This window comes from Xyrauchen texanus, chromosome 21, assembly GCF_025860055.1.
Source record: "Xyrauchen texanus isolate HMW12.3.18 chromosome 21, RBS_HiC_50CHRs, whole genome shotgun sequence".
Taxonomy (NCBI): domain Eukaryota; kingdom Metazoa; phylum Chordata; class Actinopteri; order Cypriniformes; family Catostomidae; genus Xyrauchen; species Xyrauchen texanus.
The window spans coordinates 26,248,616-26,270,763 of NC_068296.1; the positions used below are offsets into that span (position 1 = coordinate 26,248,616).

Genomic DNA, 22,148 nt, shown 5'->3' on the forward strand with positions numbered 1-22,148 from the left:
GTCGCTGTACCTGTGTGTCCAGCTGTGCAATCTTCTCTTTGCTCTCAGTGAGCTGTGTGTTAAGTTCGCTGATTGTGGTCTCCAGACTCTGGCAGTGGTCTTGCGCTGAACGCAAGTGGGTCTTTTGCTCCTGCATCTGCTCGTGAAGGTTCTCCTGAGCCTGCTTGTGGCTTACCGATTGGTTTTTGAGCTTGTCAGTCAACTGTGTAATCTGAATTAACAAACAGGTTATAAAATTACATACTTCCTAATACATTGAGGAGAAAACACTACATGATAAGGGGCCAAATTATTTAATTAGGTTATATTTAAAATAAATAGTTCACTCAAAAATATAAATGCAGTAATTTGTGGACCTTTGTGTCATCTTTATTTGTTCTGCAGAACCCATAAGGAAAGATTTTTAATAATATCCCAGTCCTTATTTTCAAATCCGCGTTCAAGCTTTAAAAAAAGGACCTGAGATTCGTGCATAATTTTCCAAGTCTTCTGAAGGCATCCAATGAGTTTTGGTGAGAAACAACCCAAAACTGAAGTCATTTTGCAGCTAATATTGACGTTTGCACAAGTTGCATTAACTACTTATGGTAAATGTTTACATTCTGAAAGTTGAAAGTGTAATCACTAGCCACTGAAATGAATGACTGAATATCTTCAAATGTTCCTTTGTATATTCAGTAGAAGAAATAAAATAAAATGTTTGAGTGAGTGAGTGAGTTTGTGGGTCTAGTCTCCAATACCTGTTCCTGTAGTGAGTGGTTTTTCTCCTGTAGTTGGTTGAGCACAGCTGCTTCTCCCTCTCCAGCCTGGATTTTAGCACACAGGTCCTCTCTCTCTGTCTCCAACTGGCTCATGCTATCCTTGCTCTTCTGAAGCAGAGCTTCAAGATTCTGGATCTTCTGATCCTTATCTCCGATCTGACGCAACACCTGTTCCAGGTCGTTCTAGATGGGAAGGTCAAATGAGATTAGAATTAGATCAAGGTAAATAATAATTCAATGTGCATTAATGCCCAAAACTTGTGGGTGTCTACACTTATTACAATAAATAGCAATTTCCTGATGAGGCTGTTTAAAATAAACTACTTTGCATTAAAAAAACTTTGGGGGATGGCATTAAGAAACCCTACTGGACAAATGTTTACCTGTGCCTCTCTAAGTTTGCCATTAGTGCTTTGTTGAAGAGTTTGCAGTTCTTGGTGTTGCTGTTTGGATTTGTCCAGCTGATGCTGCAGGTCAGTAGACTTCACAGAGCTCTCTTTTACCTACACACATACATCACAAACACAGAGATAAAGACAAAAATGGAGTGGATAAGAATGAAAACAAGACAGTCAGGCCCACCACAATAATAACTCCGTCTGGGCTGTGCAAGTAAATACACTCACCTAAAGGATTATTAGGAACACCTGTTCAATTTCTCATTAATGCAATTATCTAATCAACCAATCACATGGCAGTTGCTTCAATGCATTTAGGGGTGTGGTCCTGGTCAAGACAATCTCCTGAACTCCAAACTGAATGTCAGAATGGGAAAGAAAGGTGATTTAAGCAATTTTGAGCGTGGCATGGTTGTTGGTGCCAGACGGGCCGGTCTGAGTATTTCACAATCTGCTCAGTTACTAGGATTTTCACACACAACCATTTCTAGGGTTTACAAAGAATGGTGTGAAAAGGGAAAAACATCCAGTATGCGGCAGTCCTGTGGGCAAAAATGCCTTGTTGATGCTAGAGGTCAGAGGAGAATGGGCCGACTGATTCAAGCTGATAGAAGAGCAACTTTGCCTGAAATAACCACTCGTTACAACCGAGGTATGCAGCAAAGCATTTGTGAAGCCACAACACGCACAACCTTGAGGCGGATGGGCTACAACAGCAGAAGACCCCACCGGTACCACTCATCTCCACTACAAATAGGAAAAAGAGGCTACAATTTGCAAGAGCTCACCAAAATTGGACAGTTGAAGACTGGAAAAATGTTGCCTGGTCTGATGAGTCTCGATTTCTGTTGAGACATTCAGATGGTAGAGTCAGAATTTGGCGTAAACAGAATGAGAACATGGATCCATCATGCCTTGTTACCACTGTGCAGGCTGGTGTTGGTGGTGTAATGGTGTGGGGGATGTTTTCTTGGCACACTTTAGGCCCCTTAGTGCCAATTGGGCATCATTTAAATGCCACGGCCTACCTGAGCATTGTTTCTGACCATGTCCATCCCTTTATGGCCACCATGTACCCATCCTCTGATGGCTACTTCCAGCAGGATAATGCACCATGTCACAAAGCTTGAATCATTTCAAATTGGTTTCTTGAACATGACAATGAGTTCACTGTACTAAAATGGCCCCCACAGTCACCAGATCTCAACCCAATAGAGCATCTTTGGGATGTGGTTGAACGGGAGCTTCGTGCCCTGGATGTGCATCCCACAAATCTCTATCAACTGCAAGATGCTATCCTATCAATATGGGCCAACATTTCTAAAGAATGCTTTCAGCACCTTGTTGAATCAATGCCACGTAGAATTAAGGCAGTTCTGAAGGTGAAAGGGGGTCAAACACAGTATTAGTATGGTGTTCCTAATAATCCTTTAGGTGAGTGTATACACATTACCAATAAAAACACTGATTAACTCAATAATTACTGTCAGTGTGCGTCAATGCACTAATGAGGTATAAATTCACAAGCTATATATGGTTAGTCTATGCAGTGTTGTCAAATCCTTAATTATCAGCCAGATTATGTTCATCCAAGCTTTTCACACCTGCTCCTCCACACGAGAGAGTTTCAGCTGCAGATCTGCCACCTGTTGTTCTCGATCTTTGAGCTTCTCTGCTGACAGCTGCCTCTGCTCTTTCAGCCGGCCCTGCAGCTCCCCCAGCTGACGCTCGGCCTCAAGCAGCTTGGCATGCAGCTAAAGAGGACAGAAACATGAGGCTCCTGTTACGTCAATACAGCCTGATATCAAATCAAACTCAATATAGGATGCTACCACACAAATGTGAAACTATACACTGACAGATGGACGGGCAGATACAAATGACATTTTATCAGCATAAAAACTTGATTGAAAAGTTGAAGCGAAACCCAAGAGCATCTTCTGCGCTTTAATGGAAGCAATAACAAATTTGGGATGGATGGATGGATTTTAGGTGAATTTTAGATTAAAAATATGGATGGATGGATATAACCAACATATTACAAATTATTATAGTTTTGTGTGTGTCTCTGACCTGGCTGATCTCGCTCTGCATCTGCAGTCCCTGGTTCTCCTTATCCTCCCTTTGCTGCTGGAGTTGTTTTTTCTCTGCCTTCAGCTCCTGTTGATTTTTCTCAAGCTCAACGAGCTCACGTCTGAGTCGAGCAGCCTCCTCACTACGCTCAGTCAGTTCAGCCTGAGACCGACTCAGAGCCGCCTCCCCCGCTGACATCCGGGCCTGACTCTCCTGGAGCTCTAGATCTCTCTGGTGCAGGTTAGCCCGAAGACTCTTCTTAGAGGCCTGTTCCTGACCCAGACGCCCCTCAAGCTCCTCATTTTCCTTCTCCTTCTGAGATAACTTCTCTGACAACAGCTGAGGAGTGGCAGATGTGATTAGAAGTTATTGCTATTTAGTTTTTATTATCGCAGTGTTAAGTGAGACCAAAAGCCAACTTATTAATTTAACACATATTGTCTACAATAATGCAATAACAGAATTTTATTGTCTACACCTACTCTACAGAACATCAAAATCAAATAATAGCTTTTAAAAAAAAAATTAAGCTGAAGTGAATAATTTGTAATGTAAAAATTGTTTTCCCTAAAAAGAGGAAATCAAAACATTGCACTGTTTGTTTGAGCACACTAACCAGCCCATATCAACACTGACTCCACCAATGGCATGATTTAGCCTCAGGACTATCTGTTTGCTTGACCATTGAAAGATGGGCGCAGTGTTAAGGAAACCAGTTTGATATCAGTCATTATGTTTGCAATTATATTTGGTGACACTGTTGAGTTCACCTTTAAAGTTACAAAATAACAGAGATGTTTTATGTAGACAAAGTGTTAAGGAATTCTGGGACAACACAAAGCATTCTGAGCCTTTGTAAAGCAATACAGGGTAGAGTTGGGCACTTGAATGCCAGACATGGTGTGTTGTGACCTTTGCCCTGCGACAGCTATAAAGAGGGCAAGGTTGATAAGGACACAGTGACTAGCACAAATTGTTTACACAGAAAGTGTACATACATCACACCCTGAGCTTTGCCTTGAAGCAGTGTCCAGGGCACAGCTGTGCACCCCTTCTACAAAGTCCCTATCTTTCATCGCTGTGCTTTTTCCACTACAGTCTCTCTACAGTCCCATTTGTTAAAGCGTTGCTTTGACTTTACCTGCTCCTTGAAGTGCCTGAAAGAATTTTAAAAGAGTGTTTGAAAAATCAAAGTCTAAAGTCTTTTTGACAGATTAACAGATTAATAGAATAGAACCATCTTTTTTTTTGAGTGCTGTTGGTAGATTTGAACTTTTCACAATGTAATCGCACAAATTCAGATCAGATTGCAAACAGCTGTTTTTTTATTTATTTCCAAAGTGCAATCACTGTGACATATATGTGGCCAAATATGATCTAACAATGATCTTATACCACCACCATGTAAGATCTAATGGAAAGAACTGGACCCTGCCTCCACCACTGCAGCCCATAGGACTACTATTATACTTTTAAAATATGCCTTTGCATTCATTTTGAATGCATTAACTTATTCAATAGTCATACTTAACAACCGACTGATCAAGTCTAATATTATTATTTACTGTATTATGGCTTATAATTTAAGCAGTAAAGACACATATTGAATGTCTAAAGGTAGTTTTAATTATTATATTCTACATTTCTCAGGCTTTAGAAGTGTGATAACTGTGTGAGGATGTGTATTCATAAAATTGTTCGAAGGTGCACACCCCAGTTCGGACAACCGAATGAACTGAACTTTGGCGTGTGAAAGTTGCCTAAATATAACGTCCCATTTTCATCTAATTTAGTAAACTAATGCAACATGTGACTCTGAAGAGTCATGCTACATCTCGATGGTAATTTACCTGATGTTGCAGAAGATTATGGTGCTTTATCTCTTTTTTAGGGGCTAACAGGCTATCTGAATAATGCTCAATACACATGAACTTCAAGGCCTTATTCTACTTGAAACCTGATAGTTGCTGCTGGCATCTATATTGTCTACTTTCCTTTCTCATGGCAACAGATGACATAATTTCTCTTAGCCAGTTATGCCTCTTTTATTCCTATCCTTGAATGGGTCGGTTGACAGGGATGGCTCTATTATTGACCCTTTAATCGCCACTATCATCCACAGTGGTCTACATTTTTCAGAAGTCAATGCGTCTCTAAACTCTGATCTCCTAATCCCGTTCTGACAACATTAACAACGTACCAGAGAATTGTGGGTCAGTACCTGTGGCAATACATCTTTCTGAACATCACAGCTGGCACGAGATGTATCGCCCAATGCTGCTTTAATTACACAGGATCTGTAATGCGTATGTCAATACTCTTTAATGGCCAATCAAAAAACATTGTGTGTTGACAGGCCAATGGGGTGGCTTTGGAATAGACACACTGTGCATCTTCCTGTAAACAGTGTTGGCCTGTTTTCCTGAAAAGCAACTGGTGGTGCTTTTAAACGGTGGTACAGTAAACCTAATTTTGTTTAAAATACTTGGTGGGTCCAGAGACTAGCAGTTCTTAACTGATGCTGGGGTGTGTTGTGCTAAGCCATAAAGTAGGCCACTTGCATATAAAGCTGGATTTGCTGTCGACATACCTTGTTACTTAAGGCTATCCAGTAACTCTAGGCATGATGTCTCTGCTTGTGTTTTTGCAAGTGTGTGTGTGAGTATTACCTGGGTCTGTTGCTGGAACTTGTTCAGGCTGCTCTGTAATTGGTGGATTTGTTGGGTGTAGACTGCTGCCTCCTGAGGTCCCTTGTCCAGTTCTGCTTTTAACTGAGCAATTGTGGTCTACAAACAAGCATACAAGTGTGAGACAGGAAATTTCAATACTTGAAATTTGATATTTAATGTTCTTTACATTTTTACTAAATCAATGTTGCTTAACTTTGAAAAACATGTAACAAATAAGAGGCCATTCAGTTAGACTCATGAAAACACTAACACAGAGGCATTCAAGAGTGAAAAGTGTTACCTCCAGCTTACGAACCTCCAATATAAAGCACAGCAGGTGCAGTGTTTAGTGAAGAGTGAGAAAGAGATGAGAGAGGATGACGGACAAAGACACAAGCAGACAGACCAGTGAGGTGAGACAGGACACACAGCACAGAGGTGCTAATATACCAATACAGAGATCAGCAATACATTTGATATATTCAATAATCTTGCTTGATAACAATACTTCCCTTGTACCATATACAGTATTAAACTAAATAACTGGTTATGACAAGTACTTCGGGCCAAAACACTGGCTCTGTTACAAACTCTGAGCTGCCAACCTAGACAGTATTTTTATTGAATCATAGGCTTGACTTCTGCCTACTTTTCCTCCTACAGTCTCTAGATGGCAGCCTTTGAACTTAGACAAATGAAAGTCCCCATACTAGAATATCTAAAAAGGTCGTCACACACCCGAGTGACTTGTTTGTAATGATCTATGATCCAGAACGACTCCGCTTTTGTGGGAGAAACAACTTTTGGGTCAGAAGTGCAAGCAATTAGAAGCATGTTTACAGGAAGCACTCAGAAGCGGGAGAGCTGACAGATGGTTAATGGTTAACCTCTAGAATCTGTTATAGAGGACATTTAGTGTGACCCTCCCATACTCGTATCCACTTTGAGATCCAACATTTGGTCTTGTACTCGCAAACCTAACGTAAATATTGCTAGTGAGTTTTATGCACATGCCAGTGCCTTCACAGAAAATGTGATTGCCACTTTTTTTTTAACCTTAACCGATATTCTATAATTGATTGTAAGGCTGGGCAAGATATATTAAATAATTACAATAAAGTTCTATCGTTTTTGTTGCAGATTTAAAATTAAGCAACACTGAATATTTCCATGATGTTTGGGGGGGCTTTTTATTTATTAAGTTTACTAAACAGTGTGCCATTACATTAGTTTCACAATCTTTCCTTGCCTCGCAACTCACTAGTATGAGAGGGTTGAGACGCTGTTTTCATAGCAGCTCTAATTTAAACTTCTGTAGCAAAAACTGGCATCAGAATAGGCAAGTTAAATTAACTTTAAATCAGTTAAAACTGTCTGTTCGAACAAATAAATTCCAAATGATTTTTAGGGATTTTGATAAAATATCAATATATCAATTATTGATCAGCACATTATTTGATTGATATATTTTTTAGACATCGATATATTAACATCCGCCAACATTTAAATTGGAAGCCTAATTTATGTGCTCTCAATTCACGGTCAGTTCATTCCATTCAATGTAGTCTGACATAATAGCTTTGGGAGACCACAAGGGGGAGACATAACATTTACTAAAGCCAGTCGCTGCGTGGACAAGGCACAGATATCACACACACATTACGAGCTGATGGCAGTCCAAAGTTATGAAGGTTTATTGCATCTATGTGAACTACATATCTGTAATACAGGATCTTTAATCTTACAGTTCATACAAACTCTATGTTTAAACTGTCCCTTAACACTAACTTAGTTTCATAATTTTAAACACTGATTTGCACTATACATAAGTAATATTTGCATGATGTTAGCCAGAGGGGAACTGGCCACCACAGTGAGTCTGGTTTCTCCCAAGCTTATTTTTCTCCCATTAACCAACATCTTATGGAGTTTTGTGTTCCTTGCAACAGTCTCCTTCGGCTTGCTCACAGGGGTTATAAATACAATTATTATTGAATTACTTATTTTTAAACACAATTCACAATCTTATTTGATCTAATTACACAATAATGACTCATGATGTGTGTTGTAAAGACGCTATACAAATAAAGATTTTCTTGACTTGACTTTATGTACTTCTTCAAGAATTAAAAAAGTGACATTGATGAGTTTGCAGGTTAATGTATGAAACTGATGGAAATGTGCAAACTGAACGATTAGATACGGTGATGTTTAATATGCAATTTCCCTGTATGTAGAATTAAATAGGTGATTCATTCAAGCTGTCAAACCAGAGAACGACATACTTGTTACAGAAAATACAACGTGTAGGCTTTATGAAAGATACAATATAATATCCAGTGATAGCTATAGTAAATCATCTTTTACCTTTGATAATGATTTGGGTCAAATTTTATGGAAAACTATGTGAGCTGAGCTCCTTGGTGCTGCAGGATTTTTTACAGCCTCCGGAGAAGTCCAGTCCATGGTTAAATTGTTTTAGTACAAAAATATGTAGGGAAATATTGCTGCTTATTTCTATGTAGTCACATCTAAATTAAAATGAGTAATTGTCAGTCTTCCTTGTGTTTATTTAGTGAAAAACTATGCAGAAAACATGCCTTGATTATTTTTAAATAGATTTGTTTAATACTTTGCTTTAAACATTTTGAATATTCTTCTAAAATCTCTTTTAAGCTATAGCAAATACATAAATATTGAGATATATTTATTGAACATTGTCAAAAGGCTAAAGAATATCAAGATAATTTTTTTTTTAGATATATTGCCAAGCCTTGGTTGTAGTCTAAATCTAAGTTTTGAATGGCATACCATACTACTCAATTCCGTTATATCTATCTATGTCAGAAATCGGAAGAGCAGTATGGTACTATGCCTTAGTTTCCAATTTACTTCAAGGGCAAAGTGACATCACTGGTGCACCCATTTCAAAGGTAACATGCTTGCCTTTGTCTCAAAATGACCTCCCATAATGTCTGTCTTTACAAGCTATTGATTTTGGCACGAGGCTCCATATTTACCCGCGTTAATCAATACTTAAATTCTCCAAATAAACAGTATAGAAATGTATAGTCTCTAAAGCAGTGCACCATGCTAACTGTCTTTATTTTATACAGGTCACAGCAGGTTTGAGGCAGACGCTCACCTCTGAGTTAGTGAAGTTGGCCTGCAGCTGTTCATATTGGCTCTTGAGGCGCTCAGACTCCCCCTCCCGCTCCCGTGTCATGTTGTCCATGAGAGTTTGCACCTGCACCAGCTCTTTCTTTAACACCTCCACGTCCTCTACTCCAGGCCTCTGGAGCTACAGGAGAGCCAATGACAGACAGGATTAGATGGGAGAGATTAATAGGCAGCAGTAGCTGAGGTGATGATAACTCTATTAATTATCATGAGACAAGGAGTGACTTTACCAACTCTGACGACAGTTTCTCGTTCTCTTGTCTCTCTCTCTGCAGATCTTGGTTCAGATTGGCCACCTTCTGCTCTAAAGCTTCTCGCAAGCTTTTCTCCTCGTCATAACGAGATTTGATTTCTGGGATTTAAAGCACACATTAATTAATGGCACTTTTCCACTGCACGTTACGGTTCGACTCGACTCTACTCGCTTTACTTTTCTGAGCTTGCTTTTACACTGCTGTTTAGTGCCGCCTCAACGTGGGTGGAATTATAGGCTGATCGTCATACTTGCTATCACTGACATAATCTTAAACGTGACACAAAACAATACAAAAATAACACGACAAGCTAGCTGTTCGCTACTAGCTCATTGTGCTGCATAAAGCAGTTGTTGTAACGTTGTGCTGGCACTGGCAATGACGAAGACCATGACGTGAAGATGAAGAACCCAAGTGCAGTTTATTTTCATATACGTGAAATCCAAAACCCCAAATATCAGGCATGAAAACTGGTCAGGGGTAAAAAAGGTGAGAAGAATACGGCAGCAAAAAAATCCAATCCAATCGACTTTATATATACTGTATATAGCACATTTTAATTTTTCTCATTCATTTCACATTTGCTGCACAAAGAATAAATTGAAAATATAGTAACACATAAAACATACAAAATATGGGGGCCATTTTAATGTGTGGAGGCAAGTATTTACATGGAAATTTATTTAAATGGAAATTCAGCATTTAAAGCATGCCATAAGTTAGGGTTGGGCAATTGCCAAAGAAATCTGAATTTTGGGGCTAAATGGCGATGGTATAATCTCAGTATTTAGCTTTTTTTTTTCTTTTCTTTTTTTTTTTTTAAATCTGTATTTAATTTAAACAAAAAAAAAGTTATTTCATATCCTGGTAAATATTGTCCTACAAACAATGTTCATATTGAAGGCTATGAAAACAAACAGTGAATGCAACCTTTCAGTCTATCCAAAAAAGGGGTCAAATCACATTACACTCTAACATTGCAAACATTACGATCTAAAAACAAAATAATGCTTTTTAAAGAAGTAGTAAAATTTACTAAACTTAAAATGAAAATAAAAACAAAACTGATATCATAAAAATACACTTGTAGGTTTGAAATTCTCTAGCACATTTATGTTCACCATCAACAACAAATATTCAACAACAAATATATTAGCAAAATCTATTTATTATTTAGTGTTAATGTATATTTTATTCAGAATTATTGCGCTCCTATTCTATTGCGCTCTGTTCGGCGCGCATGCTCGTTCACGGAAGTTTAGCCTGCTGAAGGCTCGTCCACTCATGACAGCAAAATGGAAATATTTGCATAACTTTCTAACATTTACAGATGGAGAATATGTCTGTGGAATCAAGTAAGTTATGCACTGAGGAAATTATTGGAAGTCACTTCGTTAAATATTATTAATAGAGGTATATTTGTTTCCACCAATCGCTGCACAAGTTAAGGTCACGTACTGTATGAAAGCACGTTAGTGCGAGCCCTCCCGGAACCCACAGAGAATGCAAATAACATTGTAAGCTAACTTACCTCAGGCTTGCTTTTCGACGTGCAGAACTGTCTTTGTTCGGCAGTGTGTCCAGTTGTCAGATTCGCGGTGTGACTTTGAAAAAAATTCTGCCGTACTCTCTGACTCGGATTGGCTGTCAGTCGGCATTAGGAATGATTGGATTGGTTTTTAAAGCCGCGAAGTTTATGGTAACTATAGATACATCACACACACCCCCCCAACCCCCAAATGTTTTTTCATCGGATCTGCACAAGTCACGTAGGTGACCCATTTTGTTTGTAAAACGGCGAAATTCGCCGAAAGGTGAGGAGTTTTCATGCCTGCAAATATAGACAAACTAAACATAAACATGAACAATTAACATGAACATAAACTTGACTTAAACTTGACTAGCAAACAAGGTTACATAACATTCACATTCAATACTTGACAAGAGACAATGGTAAACATGAGGGCTTAAATACACAGACATTGGGTAAAACAATAACAAGAAAACTAATAAACAGACAGAACTAAAAACAAGATATCAAGACTAATAACCTTAAACCAATGACAAACAAGAACTGATAAGACAATAAACCAATGAAAACAAGACACATGTACATGGAGGGACACATTAAATCACATGACAAGGGATCCACATGACATGAAACAGGAACTAGAATTTCAAAATAAAAGACATGAAAACAAAACATGAACAAAAACACATCTAGACATTAAAGTTGTTGCATGGTGATTTTATATAAGTGTAACAGTTAAATTGGCCTGGTTGTTTTAGAAGCAAGCTTTCCAGTAGCTGCTCAACTAAATAAATTGAAGCTTTCAAACAGAGTATAGAGTTAACGTACCATCCTCCATCGCGGAGTCCAGGGCACTCTCCCTCCCATTGCTCGCCTGTCTAAATAGCGTCCATTTGGTCAAACCACTTCCACTTTTCCTTGATGGTTCTGTAGTCACTTTTATTTATTTTTTTACTTTTCCATAAACTGTTGGTAGGTACAGTGGTAGACATGTGCGGTCAACAGCTGAGACACTTCCTGAAAGACTTTTTTGTTTCGCTTGTCGCTAACGAGACGAACGTCTGCACCTCGTTTATTGACCACGGCGTGGTTTTGCGCACAGCCATTTCTTTTTACAATTCGAAAGTCGCATGAACAAATGATACTGCTATCACTGTAGCTAACTTTAACTTTAGCGGGTCCGTGTTGAAAATCCAGTGATGCTGCTAGTGACTATTCTCTCTGACCAATCAGTGATCTGCAGGGTTTTGACGTCACATTTCGTATCAGCTCGGCTCGCTTGGAACCTCGACCGAGGTGGTACTAAAAAAAAGTACCAGGTACCATCCACAGTGGAAAACCCCCAAAAAGCATGCAGAGTCGAGTTGTACCGTGCAGTGGAAAAGCCCCATAAGAAAGCCATCTTCTGGAAGATGGCTTTGTTTCCTCTTTAAATGCTGAGCAAACACCAAACAGCAAAGGTGGTACAGAAGCTGCATCTGAATTGGCATTTAGGTGTTTTAATATGAAATGAAATTATAAAATAGATGCTCTATCATGACAAAGTTTAAAGCTGTTGCTGCATTTCATTTACACATAACCAAAGCAGCAGCAGAATGGCGTTTGATACTAGGGGCTGGGGTAGATCAGACCAGGCATAATTTAGTCTGGCTTTTATGTGGCAATGCACCTTTACACAGAATTTTGAACATAAACAGAGCAGCCTTAACTTGGCTGTGTAAATATGCCTTAAGATGCTCAACATCAAATTGTGAATAGGTCCATAAAATTGTTTCTGAAGATTTTATCTCAGCCTCATAAATGAAAAACACAGGAACTTTGCTGCAAATCTTACCAACAACCTCAGTGGCGAGCTGAGCAGCTTTCTGTTCAAACAGATCTTTCATCTGTTTGATGTTGAATTTCTCTGTCTCGGATTTATTGAGCCTCAACTCGAGCTCTGATGAAGAAAAAAAAAAAACTGAGAGCAACTTTATATTTTGAACCATGTGATCATTTTGAATTTCCAAACAAAATGTTTGAGAACAAATTTAAACTACTCTCAACCAACCTGATTCTTCTACACTGGTACCATCACTATGTGAGCCCTAAAATCAAAACACATTGAAAATATACACATTGAGTGAACACAGCAAACATTCCATCAGTAATCTATCAATCTATCTAAAGATTGTAAACCCTTCATAAAACTGCCTTTGACCTCTCTGATCAATCAATTCTGTCTGAAAGACATTTGAAAGATTTACTTTATTAGTCGCTAGTTGTCCTTGTACTTTGTCTAATTCTTTTTTTAATTCCCCAGAAAACCAGCGTTCTTCCTGAAAACACACACACAAAAAAGGGTGTCAGCAATTTCGATCCAAACGGCTGATCCAGTGGAAATATCATCAATGAGTAATGGTGTTGAGTAAACTTTCACGCATACTGTGGCTGATAAAAATGGTGGGAGTCAAAGGCAGGGTAGATACCTTCAGTGAAGCTTGTAAATCTTGGACTTCCTGTCGAAGAAATGCTAGATCCTCCCTGAACAAGAGAAACCAAGGCTTTATTAACACAGGCACCAATTGAAGTGTTTTTGAGAGATTTTACTAATGGCTGAAGTACAAACATTACGAAGTAACCAACAAAAAGCTATAAAAACTAAAGTCAAACTTTAAAGAAACTTGGATCATGGTTATTATATGACTGGTGGTTGGAGGGGCAGAAAAATGCCCACAATAAGACCATTAATGTGTATTTAGAAAGTAAATATGGGGGGCCTAAGTAGCTTAGTGAGTATTGACGCTGACTACCACCCCTGGAGTCGAGAGTTCAAATCCAGGCTTTGCTGAGTGACTCCAGCCAGGTCTCCTAAGCAACCATATTGGCCCATTTGCTAGGGAGGGTAGAGGCACATGGGGTAATCTCCTTGTGGTCACGATTAGTGGTTCTCGCTCCCATTGGGGTGCGTGGCAAGTTGTGCGAGGATCGCAGAGAGTAGCATGAGCCTCCACATGCAAGGATTCTCCGCGGTGTCATGCACAATGAGCCACATGATAAGATGCGCAGATTGACGGTCTCAGAAGTGGAGGAAACCGAGACTAGTCCTCTGCCACCCGGATTGATGTGAGTAACTGCGCCACCACAAGGACTTACTAAGTAGTGGGAATCGGGCGTTCCAAATTGGGGAGAAAAGGGGACATAAAAAAAAAATAATTGAAAAATGTTCTCATGTGGATTCTTCTCCTTTGAAGTCCTTTACATATGCCTCTAATGTTCCTTCATATAATTTATTTGACTATGTATTTCCTTCTTTAAGAGAGAGGACAGGTCAGCTCTTTAAGGTTGTGAATATTTTGCAAGATTATCTGACTGAACAACTTATTTTCCCCAAAAGGAAAGGCAGCAATTAGGCTTTGATAATACTGAAGCCCCACCTGCCAGAGCTGAACTCGGAGGGCTGCTCTCCGGACTCATGGAACACCTCATAATGCTTGAAGAGCTCCTCAGCAGAGTTGTGTGATTTCATACACTGGGGACAAATAAAGCCCTGTGGACAAGCAAATTAACACCACAATGAGATCATGAAAAGTTGCAAAATAAAAATGAGGAAAGAAAAAATTTTCATCATTCATAAAGACTCAATATCTTGAGAAAAAATGCTCACATCCACATGGCTGAACAGTTGTGCTGTGGTTTTTCCGCCGTGTTGTTCTTAATTTATTTGTGTTCTTGCTTATATCGGTTGTGCTGTGGTTTTTCTGCTGTGTCTTAATTGCATTGTGTTGTAGCTTATATCCATTGTACTCTGGTTTTTCCAGAGGTGGGAACAAGTCACACATGTTCAAGTCACAAGCAATAGTCTTAACCATCAAGCCTCTAGTCAAGTCTCAAGTGCAGTGCAGACAAATCAAGCAAGTCAAGTCAAGTCAGTGACTCATCTCAAGCAATTCAAGTTCAGTCCTGATGAGTTTCAATTCAAGTCGAGTCAAGCCACAGTACTAAAATAAATAGAGGTTAATTTTTGAAATAAATATTTATTTTTAGTCTGAAAAGATCTTAGAAGAAGATCTGAAAAGACCTGCTTTGGCAAATCTTTTTTTATTCACATGATCCAATTTGAAATCTTTATATCTAAAGGAGATTATTTTTGGAACTCGAAAATCATGTCATTTTGGCACGTTGTGAGCGCAGCATTAACTGTGCAGATGCAGATCAGTAGTGCTGGCGGGCTTACATTTTTGCATATGAATTCATTGATGTCTCAATATGTTCTTTAAACATATTTGATTACTGTTTATAATAAGATATTGAAAATAATAATAAATAAACAGTCAAGTAATTTTCGAGTCATGCAGTTCAAGTCAAGTCAAGTCTCGAGTCACTGGTTCTCAGTGAAGTAGAGTCATTTTATTCAAGCAAGTCACAAATCCTTAAATTTGCAACTTGAGTCAGACTCAAGCCAAGTCATTTAACTTGTCTCCCACCTCTGGGTTTTTCCATCATGTCGTGTCCTAATTTTGTTGTGTTGTGTTGTGTTGTGGATTATCAATTGTGTCACATTTTGGGCCCTGGAGAGGTTTTGACATGCCTTGACATTTATGCTTTTTTCAGTTGCTTAAAAACATATTAATGGCTAAAGTCTGATAACACTGTATTCAGCACAAACTGGGCTATAATAATATGTGAGCAACATGTGTGTACATAATTGTATTTTTGAGAAAATAACATTTATGCATGGTTTCTGAAAAAACAAAAAATTTAAGTCATTGAAATAAGGCCAGATAACAATAAGTTTTTGCTACAAAATTATGTGAAAACCATCCTGATCACTCATTCATACAAAACAATATACTAATTTAACTTTTGTAAGACAATTTTAGTGTTGAAAGGTAATATGCAAGGAGGCGTGAACTATCATGAATATTTAGGTGATTCACACCTGAGACGACAAAAGACCCCTCCCCTGGGCCCATCAATGAGGAATGTAACAGAAAGAGAATGAATGTGAGGAGACTTAATTATCAAAATCAAGTTTTATGTTAAAATAAGTAATCTGACTATACATTTTCTTTCAAAAAAAGACTTAATTTTAGACCTACACTACCATTTAAAAGAAGTCTCTTCTGCTCAACTTGACTGCATTTATTTGATCCAAAATACAGTAAAAACATTGTGTGAACTCTTTTTACAATTTAAAAGAACAGTTTTCTATATGTAAAATGCAATTTGTGATCAAAGCTGAATTTTCAGCATCATTACTGCAGTCTTCCTTCAGAAATCATAATAATATGCATATAATATGGGCATTTTACTCATTTAACCTGAACACATATTGGCAAGCACAAGCTTTGTTGATGATAATGAGGCAGCATAAACACTAGTTAAAATATAATCTAAACTTTATCTAACTTTTATTTTGATATCATATTTATATCATATAGCATACAATTTAAATACCTGCTTTGGCCGAAACAGCATTTAAATTTAACTAAAACTTGCTTATTAGGAGTCATATTTCAATTGTCAATACTCTGAATCCTGGCTGGCAAGTCTGGAAACAGTCCCACTAGTAAAATATGTACATGTTTATATAAAATAGAGTCCTGCTCTTTTTCTGAGGTAAATGTTAACTCTTCCTTACTATCCAGGAGTTTCCTCGCATGTGTATCATTACAAATGCAGAGTAAAGTGAATTAATTGTTTACATCAAACCACTGAACACTGTCGGGGGCGTTCACCGTTTGCATTGTTCGCCTCAGCACATTAACGTATGAATGGCGCACTTTGCTGGTGGGTGTGATCACATTATCTATAATTAGATGAACCGGTAAAAACTGTACATCACTTTGTTTCATACAGATTACATTGCAGGATAATATTTGTTTTATTTAAAAGTAGAAATCTTAAGCTTTCTTTAGACATATGTTTCATGGTTGTGTGATAAGTATTCGCAGAGTTTCAGTTCATTTTTGTGACGTGTTTCAGAAATATGCTCGTGAACACAGAGGTTCAAAAGCACAAGGTTTTGATGTTATTGTGAGTGTACACAAATAAAAGTAGACCCTTTTATAGTCTCTAATGATGTCCCAAAATGACAGAGTATTTTAAGTTGTTTCCGCTGTAATGACAAAAATATCCAGCAGGACGCGCAGGCGCCAGAGGGTTAATTCCATTTTGTTGTGGCTTAATTTAATTGTGTTGTGGTTTATTTCATTGCGCTGTGAATTTTCCATTGTGCTGTGTCTTACTTTCATTGCTTTGTGGAATACTTTCATTGTGTTATACTTTCATTGTGTTGTGGCTTATTTCCATTGTGCTGTGTTTTTTTCTGTTGTGTCGTGTTTTAATTACATTGTGTTGTAGAATATTTCCATTGTGCTGTGTTTTTCCCATTGTGTTGTGGCTTAATTTTGTTGTGTTGTGGTTTATTTCCGTTTTGGTGTGGTTTTTCCAGTGTGTTGTGGCTTATTTCCATTGAGCTGTGGTTTTTCTGTTGTGACTTGTTGTGGTTTACTTCCATTGTGCTGTGGTTTACTTCCATTGTGTTGTGGCTTATTTACATTGTGCTGTGGTTTTTCCATTGTGTTGTGACTTTCATTGTGTTGTGGCTTATTTCCATTGTGCTGTGGTTTTTCCATTGTGTTGTGACTTACTTTTATTGTGTTGTGTCTTATTTCCATTGTGCTGTGGCCTTTCCATTGTGTTGTGGCTTAATTTTGTTGTGTTGTGGTTTATTTCCGTTTTGGTGTGGTTTTTCCAGTGTGTTGTGGCTTATTTCCATTGAGCTGTGGTTTTTCTGTTGTGACATGTTGTGGTTTACTTCCATTGTGCTGTGGTTTACTTCCATTGTGTTGTGTCTTATTTCCATTGTGTTGTGGCTTACTTCCATTGTGCTGTGGTTTTTCCATTGTGTTGTGGCTTAATTCCATTGTGTTGTGGCTTATTTCCATTGTGTTGTGGCTTAATTCCATTGTGCTGTGGTTCTTCCATTGTGTTGTGGCTTAATTCCATTGTGCTGTGGTTTTTCCATTGTGCTGTGGATTTCCATTGTGCTGTGGTTTTTCCACGGTGATGTGTCTTAATTTCATTATGTTCTGTTTTATTTCCATTGTGCTGTGGCTTAATTTCATTGTGTTGTAGTTTATTTCCATTGTGCTGTGGCTTTTCCATGTGTCGTGTCTTAATTCTGTTGTGTTATGTATTATTTCCAATGTGCTGTGGTTTTTCCACTGTGTTGTGTCTTAATTTCATTGTGTCGTGTAGCTTATTTCCATTGTGCTGTGGTTTTTCCATTGTGTGTGTAGCTTATTTCCTTTGTGCTGTGGTTTTTCCATTGTGTGTGTAGCTTATTTCCATTGTGCTGTGGTTTTCCACTGTGTTGTGTAGCTTATTTCCATTGTGCTGTGGTTTTTCCATTGTGTGTGTAGCTTATTTCCATTGTGCTGTGGTTTTTCCATTGTATGTGTAGCTTATTTCCATTGTGCTGTGGTTTTCCACTGTGTTGTGTAGCTTATTTCCATTGTGCTGAGGTTTTTCCACAGTGTTGTGTCTTAATTTCATTGTGTTGTGTAGCTTATTTCCACTGTGTTGTGTCTTAATTTAATTGTGTAGCTTATTTCCATTGTGCTGAGGTTTTTCCACAGTGTTGTGACTTAATTTAATTGTGTTCGGTTTTATTTCCATTGTGCTGTGGCTTAATTTAATTGTGTTGTATCTTATTTCCATTGTGCACTGGTTTATTTCTGTTGTGCTGTGGTTTTTCCATTGTGTTGTGTCTTTCATTATGTTGTGCAGTTCTTTTTCCATTGTGTTGTGTCATAAATTAATTGTGTTGTGGTTTATTTTGTTGTGTTGTGGCATTTTCTTCATTCAGTCAACCAAGTCACAAATCCTTATATTTGCAACTCGAGTCAGACTCTAGCCAAGTCATGTAACTCGAGTCCCCCACCCCTTGGTTTTTCGGTCATTTGTGTCCTAATTTTGTTGTGTTGTTCTGTGGATTATCAGTTGTGTCATGTCTTAATTCCATTGTGTTGTGGCTTAATTTAATTGTGTTGTGGTTTATTTCTATTGTGTTGTGGTTTTTCCATTGTATTGTGTCTTATTTCCAATGTGCTGTGTTTTGTCTGTTGTGTTGTTTTATTTACATTGTGCTGTGGCTTAATTTCATTATGTTGTGGTTTATTAACATTGTGCTATGTTTTTTCTGTTGTATTGTAGCTTAATTTCGTTGTGTCTTTTTTCTGTCATTAATGTTTTAGCTTTTATATGCTTTGCTAATTTGGTTGTGTTGTGCACTTCTTGGCCACCGTAGAAATGCCTTGATGAGAAGTAAATTATAACAGAATATTCATTTTTGGGTGAACTAATCCTAAAAGTAAATTATTTAGGCAGAAATTCTGTAGTGTTACACAGTTAACTTGGTTTACCTCTGAAGACTCATTATTCACATCTGCAGAGGGCTGCTCAGACTCCGAGCTCTGGGAGCCTCCTTTCCCTGGAGTCTATTTCCACAAGGAGACGGACAGACACAGACCAGACAGGAAAGCATGAAAAATCACATCTCATTGTATCACACTATTCAGCTATGGCACAGTTGGTCAGTGTATCTGGGCACTGATCTGGACAGAACCAGCTCAATGCATTTCATTCATAAGGTGTGGAGGAAATTAATTGCTTTGTCCACATCTTTGTACTAGGCATAATTATCATATTGGTGGACATGCATGGGGCTGAAATGGTATATACTCAGCAGAAGTTTCCCTGAGCAAATGTTGATCCTGGCAACCAAGAGCAATGTGATGTCAAACAATACTATGCTCTATAACACTGACAGATGTGCCTAGAGCACATATCCACGTCAGATCACAAGATCATGGTACAGTAATGGAATCAGATGGTAATACCATGGTACTGAGTGATTACACTAATCATACACCATGATTTTAACATGGTACTCCAGGTTACTTCAAAGAATACTATAGTATTACCATTGTCTTAAAATGGTAATGGTATTAACAAGGTTCGGAACATCCAAAACATTATAGTACCATGGTACGTTTTTTGTTAAGTGTTATTGTTTTTGTCTGAAGCTGGACCAAAAGCTTATTATAGTTCTTTCAGTTCACCTGACATGACTCAATCAAATGTTCTCATTGTATGGTGATGAAAGCTGTTAATTTAACACCTGCAGATTCAATGAAGTCAACAGCAAAGGACTGCTGGATGTCATTGCAAATCATCTCTCTAGCATTCAGCAAGACAATTCTAAACAGAGCACTGTTCCTTAACATACTGATACAAAGATCAGATCTTACAAGTACATTTTCCAGAAGACAATGAGATATTACAAGCAAGATCAGACATTAAATATAATGAGGACACTATCTAGCGTGAGACGCAAATATAGTGTGATCACGGTAGTGAAAAAAATATACATGGGCTAATTCAAACGGTCACACCTTTGGGATATTGAAAAATAAACTAAATAAAGTTCGTGACACTTTGTCAATGCTTGTCGTTATTTATAAAACTAGTTATTTTACCAAGCTATGGTCCGCTAGCCGGCTAACTGCTCAACTACCATAACAACATTTATTCATTCGAGCACAGAATTATCAGGACTAGTCCCCAAAAGACCAGAAATCGTCTTAACTCGTAATTTGTGAGTGTCTTGGAGAAACCACTAGATTTTTACTTTTATTTTTAATCAATCTTACTCCTCACACAAGGCCATAATGCAGAGTCAGGCCTGCCTAGCTACAAACTACACACACAACTGAATGAGTGTCTGTGTGTCTTTTCCGAGAGATTTTTACTCACCATCTGTAATATTCGTCTAAGCATTCTGGTACTTTTTCTGCCTACAACTCAGAAGAATTATATCCAACAGGTTTTAGTCCTGAAGCGTGTGTGTGTGTGTTTGTGTGTCAATATTTTCCAGTTGACACCTGCAACACACACTGTAGCTTCTGTGCAAGCCAACCCGTTTTCCGATCAGTCCCGCCGTTCACCAATCACTGTTTGCTGTGGTTAAACTGGATTAATGAAAGGTTTCTTTTTGTCCAATCACAGAATGCCTGACACGAGCATATACCAATAATAGAAAAGAGAGATTAGGTCAAAGGCGGGACTTGTCGGAATATGGGTTGGGAATATCAGAACATACAGAAGCACTGGACCGGGGCTGGAATACTTTCCTGTAATAAGGCATTACTGACAAAATTCTTCTTTAAGGTGGTATGTTACAGTATTTATAGATCATTCTGAAAGCAGTTGCACATTTTTGGGCAGGCTGACGTCGCTGGTTTCGGTATGAGGACGGGTATGTTACTCTCTGCCACCTGCTGGCCTGGAGAATGACCGACTGGTTGCTTTTGATTTACATTTAAAGAAATAATTAATATTTTAGTTTTTTCTTCTAGGGTTTTCACGGTCATGGACAACCTAGAAATATCAGTGAATTTTAATATATTCACGCCTGGAAAAGTCAACGAAAAGACAAAAATCTTACACACACACACACACACACACACACACTATATACATATAGAATAATGTTGGGGAGTAACAGAATACATGTAACGGGATTACATATTTTAAATAGAAAATATAAGTAACTGTAATCTACTACTATTGAAACTGTAATTAGAATACAGTTAAAAAGTATTTTTACATCAGTAATGCCTGACGATACTGTTGAATGCCACTTTGGTGAATTAAAGTACCAATTTCTTTCCTTAAGAGCAAAATCTGTACATTATTCCAAACTTTTGGCCACCAATACGGTATATCCATCTCTCTCTCTCTCTCTCTCTCTCTCGCTATATATATATACACACATACCTTTATTATAGTTTTGCTCAGTTCTAAAACATTTCAAAGACTATAAATTGCCTCTAAATTGAGTAGAATCTCTGTAAAATATATTTGTAAAATCCTTGGAAAAAAATAGTTATGGAAATGTATTGGTAAAAAGGCGTGGGAGTACATGATACACACACACACATTATATATAAATATATATATACACACACTGATCAGCCACAACATTAAAACCACCTGCCTAATATTGTGTAGGTCCCCCTTGTGCTGCCCTCATCTCAAAATTCTAGATACTGCTTTGTGTGAAAATCCCAGAGTATCAACAGTTACAGAAAAATTAAAACCAGCCTGTCTGGCACCAACAGTCATGCCACAGTCAAAATCATAATTTTTTTTCCCCATTCTGATGGTGGATGTGAACACTAACTGAAGCTCCTGACATGTATCTGCATGATTTTATGCTCTGCACTTCTGCC

The 22,148-nt window shown here is 38.1% G+C and overlaps 1 protein-coding gene across 1 annotated transcript in view; it reads right to left on the minus strand.

Moving 5' to 3' along the window:
* Positions 1–20,814, minus strand: part of LOC127661751 (early endosome antigen 1-like) — a 35,653-nt gene extending 14,839 nt beyond the window's left edge. The window contains exons 1-15 of the mRNA XM_052152609.1: positions 20,671–20,814; positions 19,278–19,352; positions 14,283–14,395; positions 13,335–13,389; positions 13,113–13,184; positions 12,917–12,953; positions 12,701–12,805; positions 9,312–9,433; positions 9,047–9,202; positions 5,902–6,018; positions 3,233–3,571; positions 2,764–2,913; positions 1,145–1,264; positions 741–944; positions 11–211 (exon numbers count right to left, since the gene is read on the minus strand). Coding sequence (XP_052008569.1) covers positions 11–211; positions 741–944; positions 1,145–1,264; positions 2,764–2,913; positions 3,233–3,571; positions 5,902–6,018; positions 9,047–9,202; positions 9,312–9,433; positions 12,701–12,805; positions 12,917–12,953; positions 13,113–13,184; positions 13,335–13,389; positions 14,283–14,395; positions 19,278–19,352; positions 20,671–20,694 — 1,890 coding nt within the window. The 5' untranslated portion in view covers positions 20,695–20,814. The remainder of the gene's footprint in view (positions 1–10; positions 212–740; positions 945–1,144; positions 1,265–2,763; positions 2,914–3,232; positions 3,572–5,901; positions 6,019–9,046; positions 9,203–9,311; positions 9,434–12,700; positions 12,806–12,916; positions 12,954–13,112; positions 13,185–13,334; positions 13,390–14,282; positions 14,396–19,277; positions 19,353–20,670) is intronic.
* Between the last annotated feature and the right edge of the window lie 1,334 nt (positions 20,815–22,148).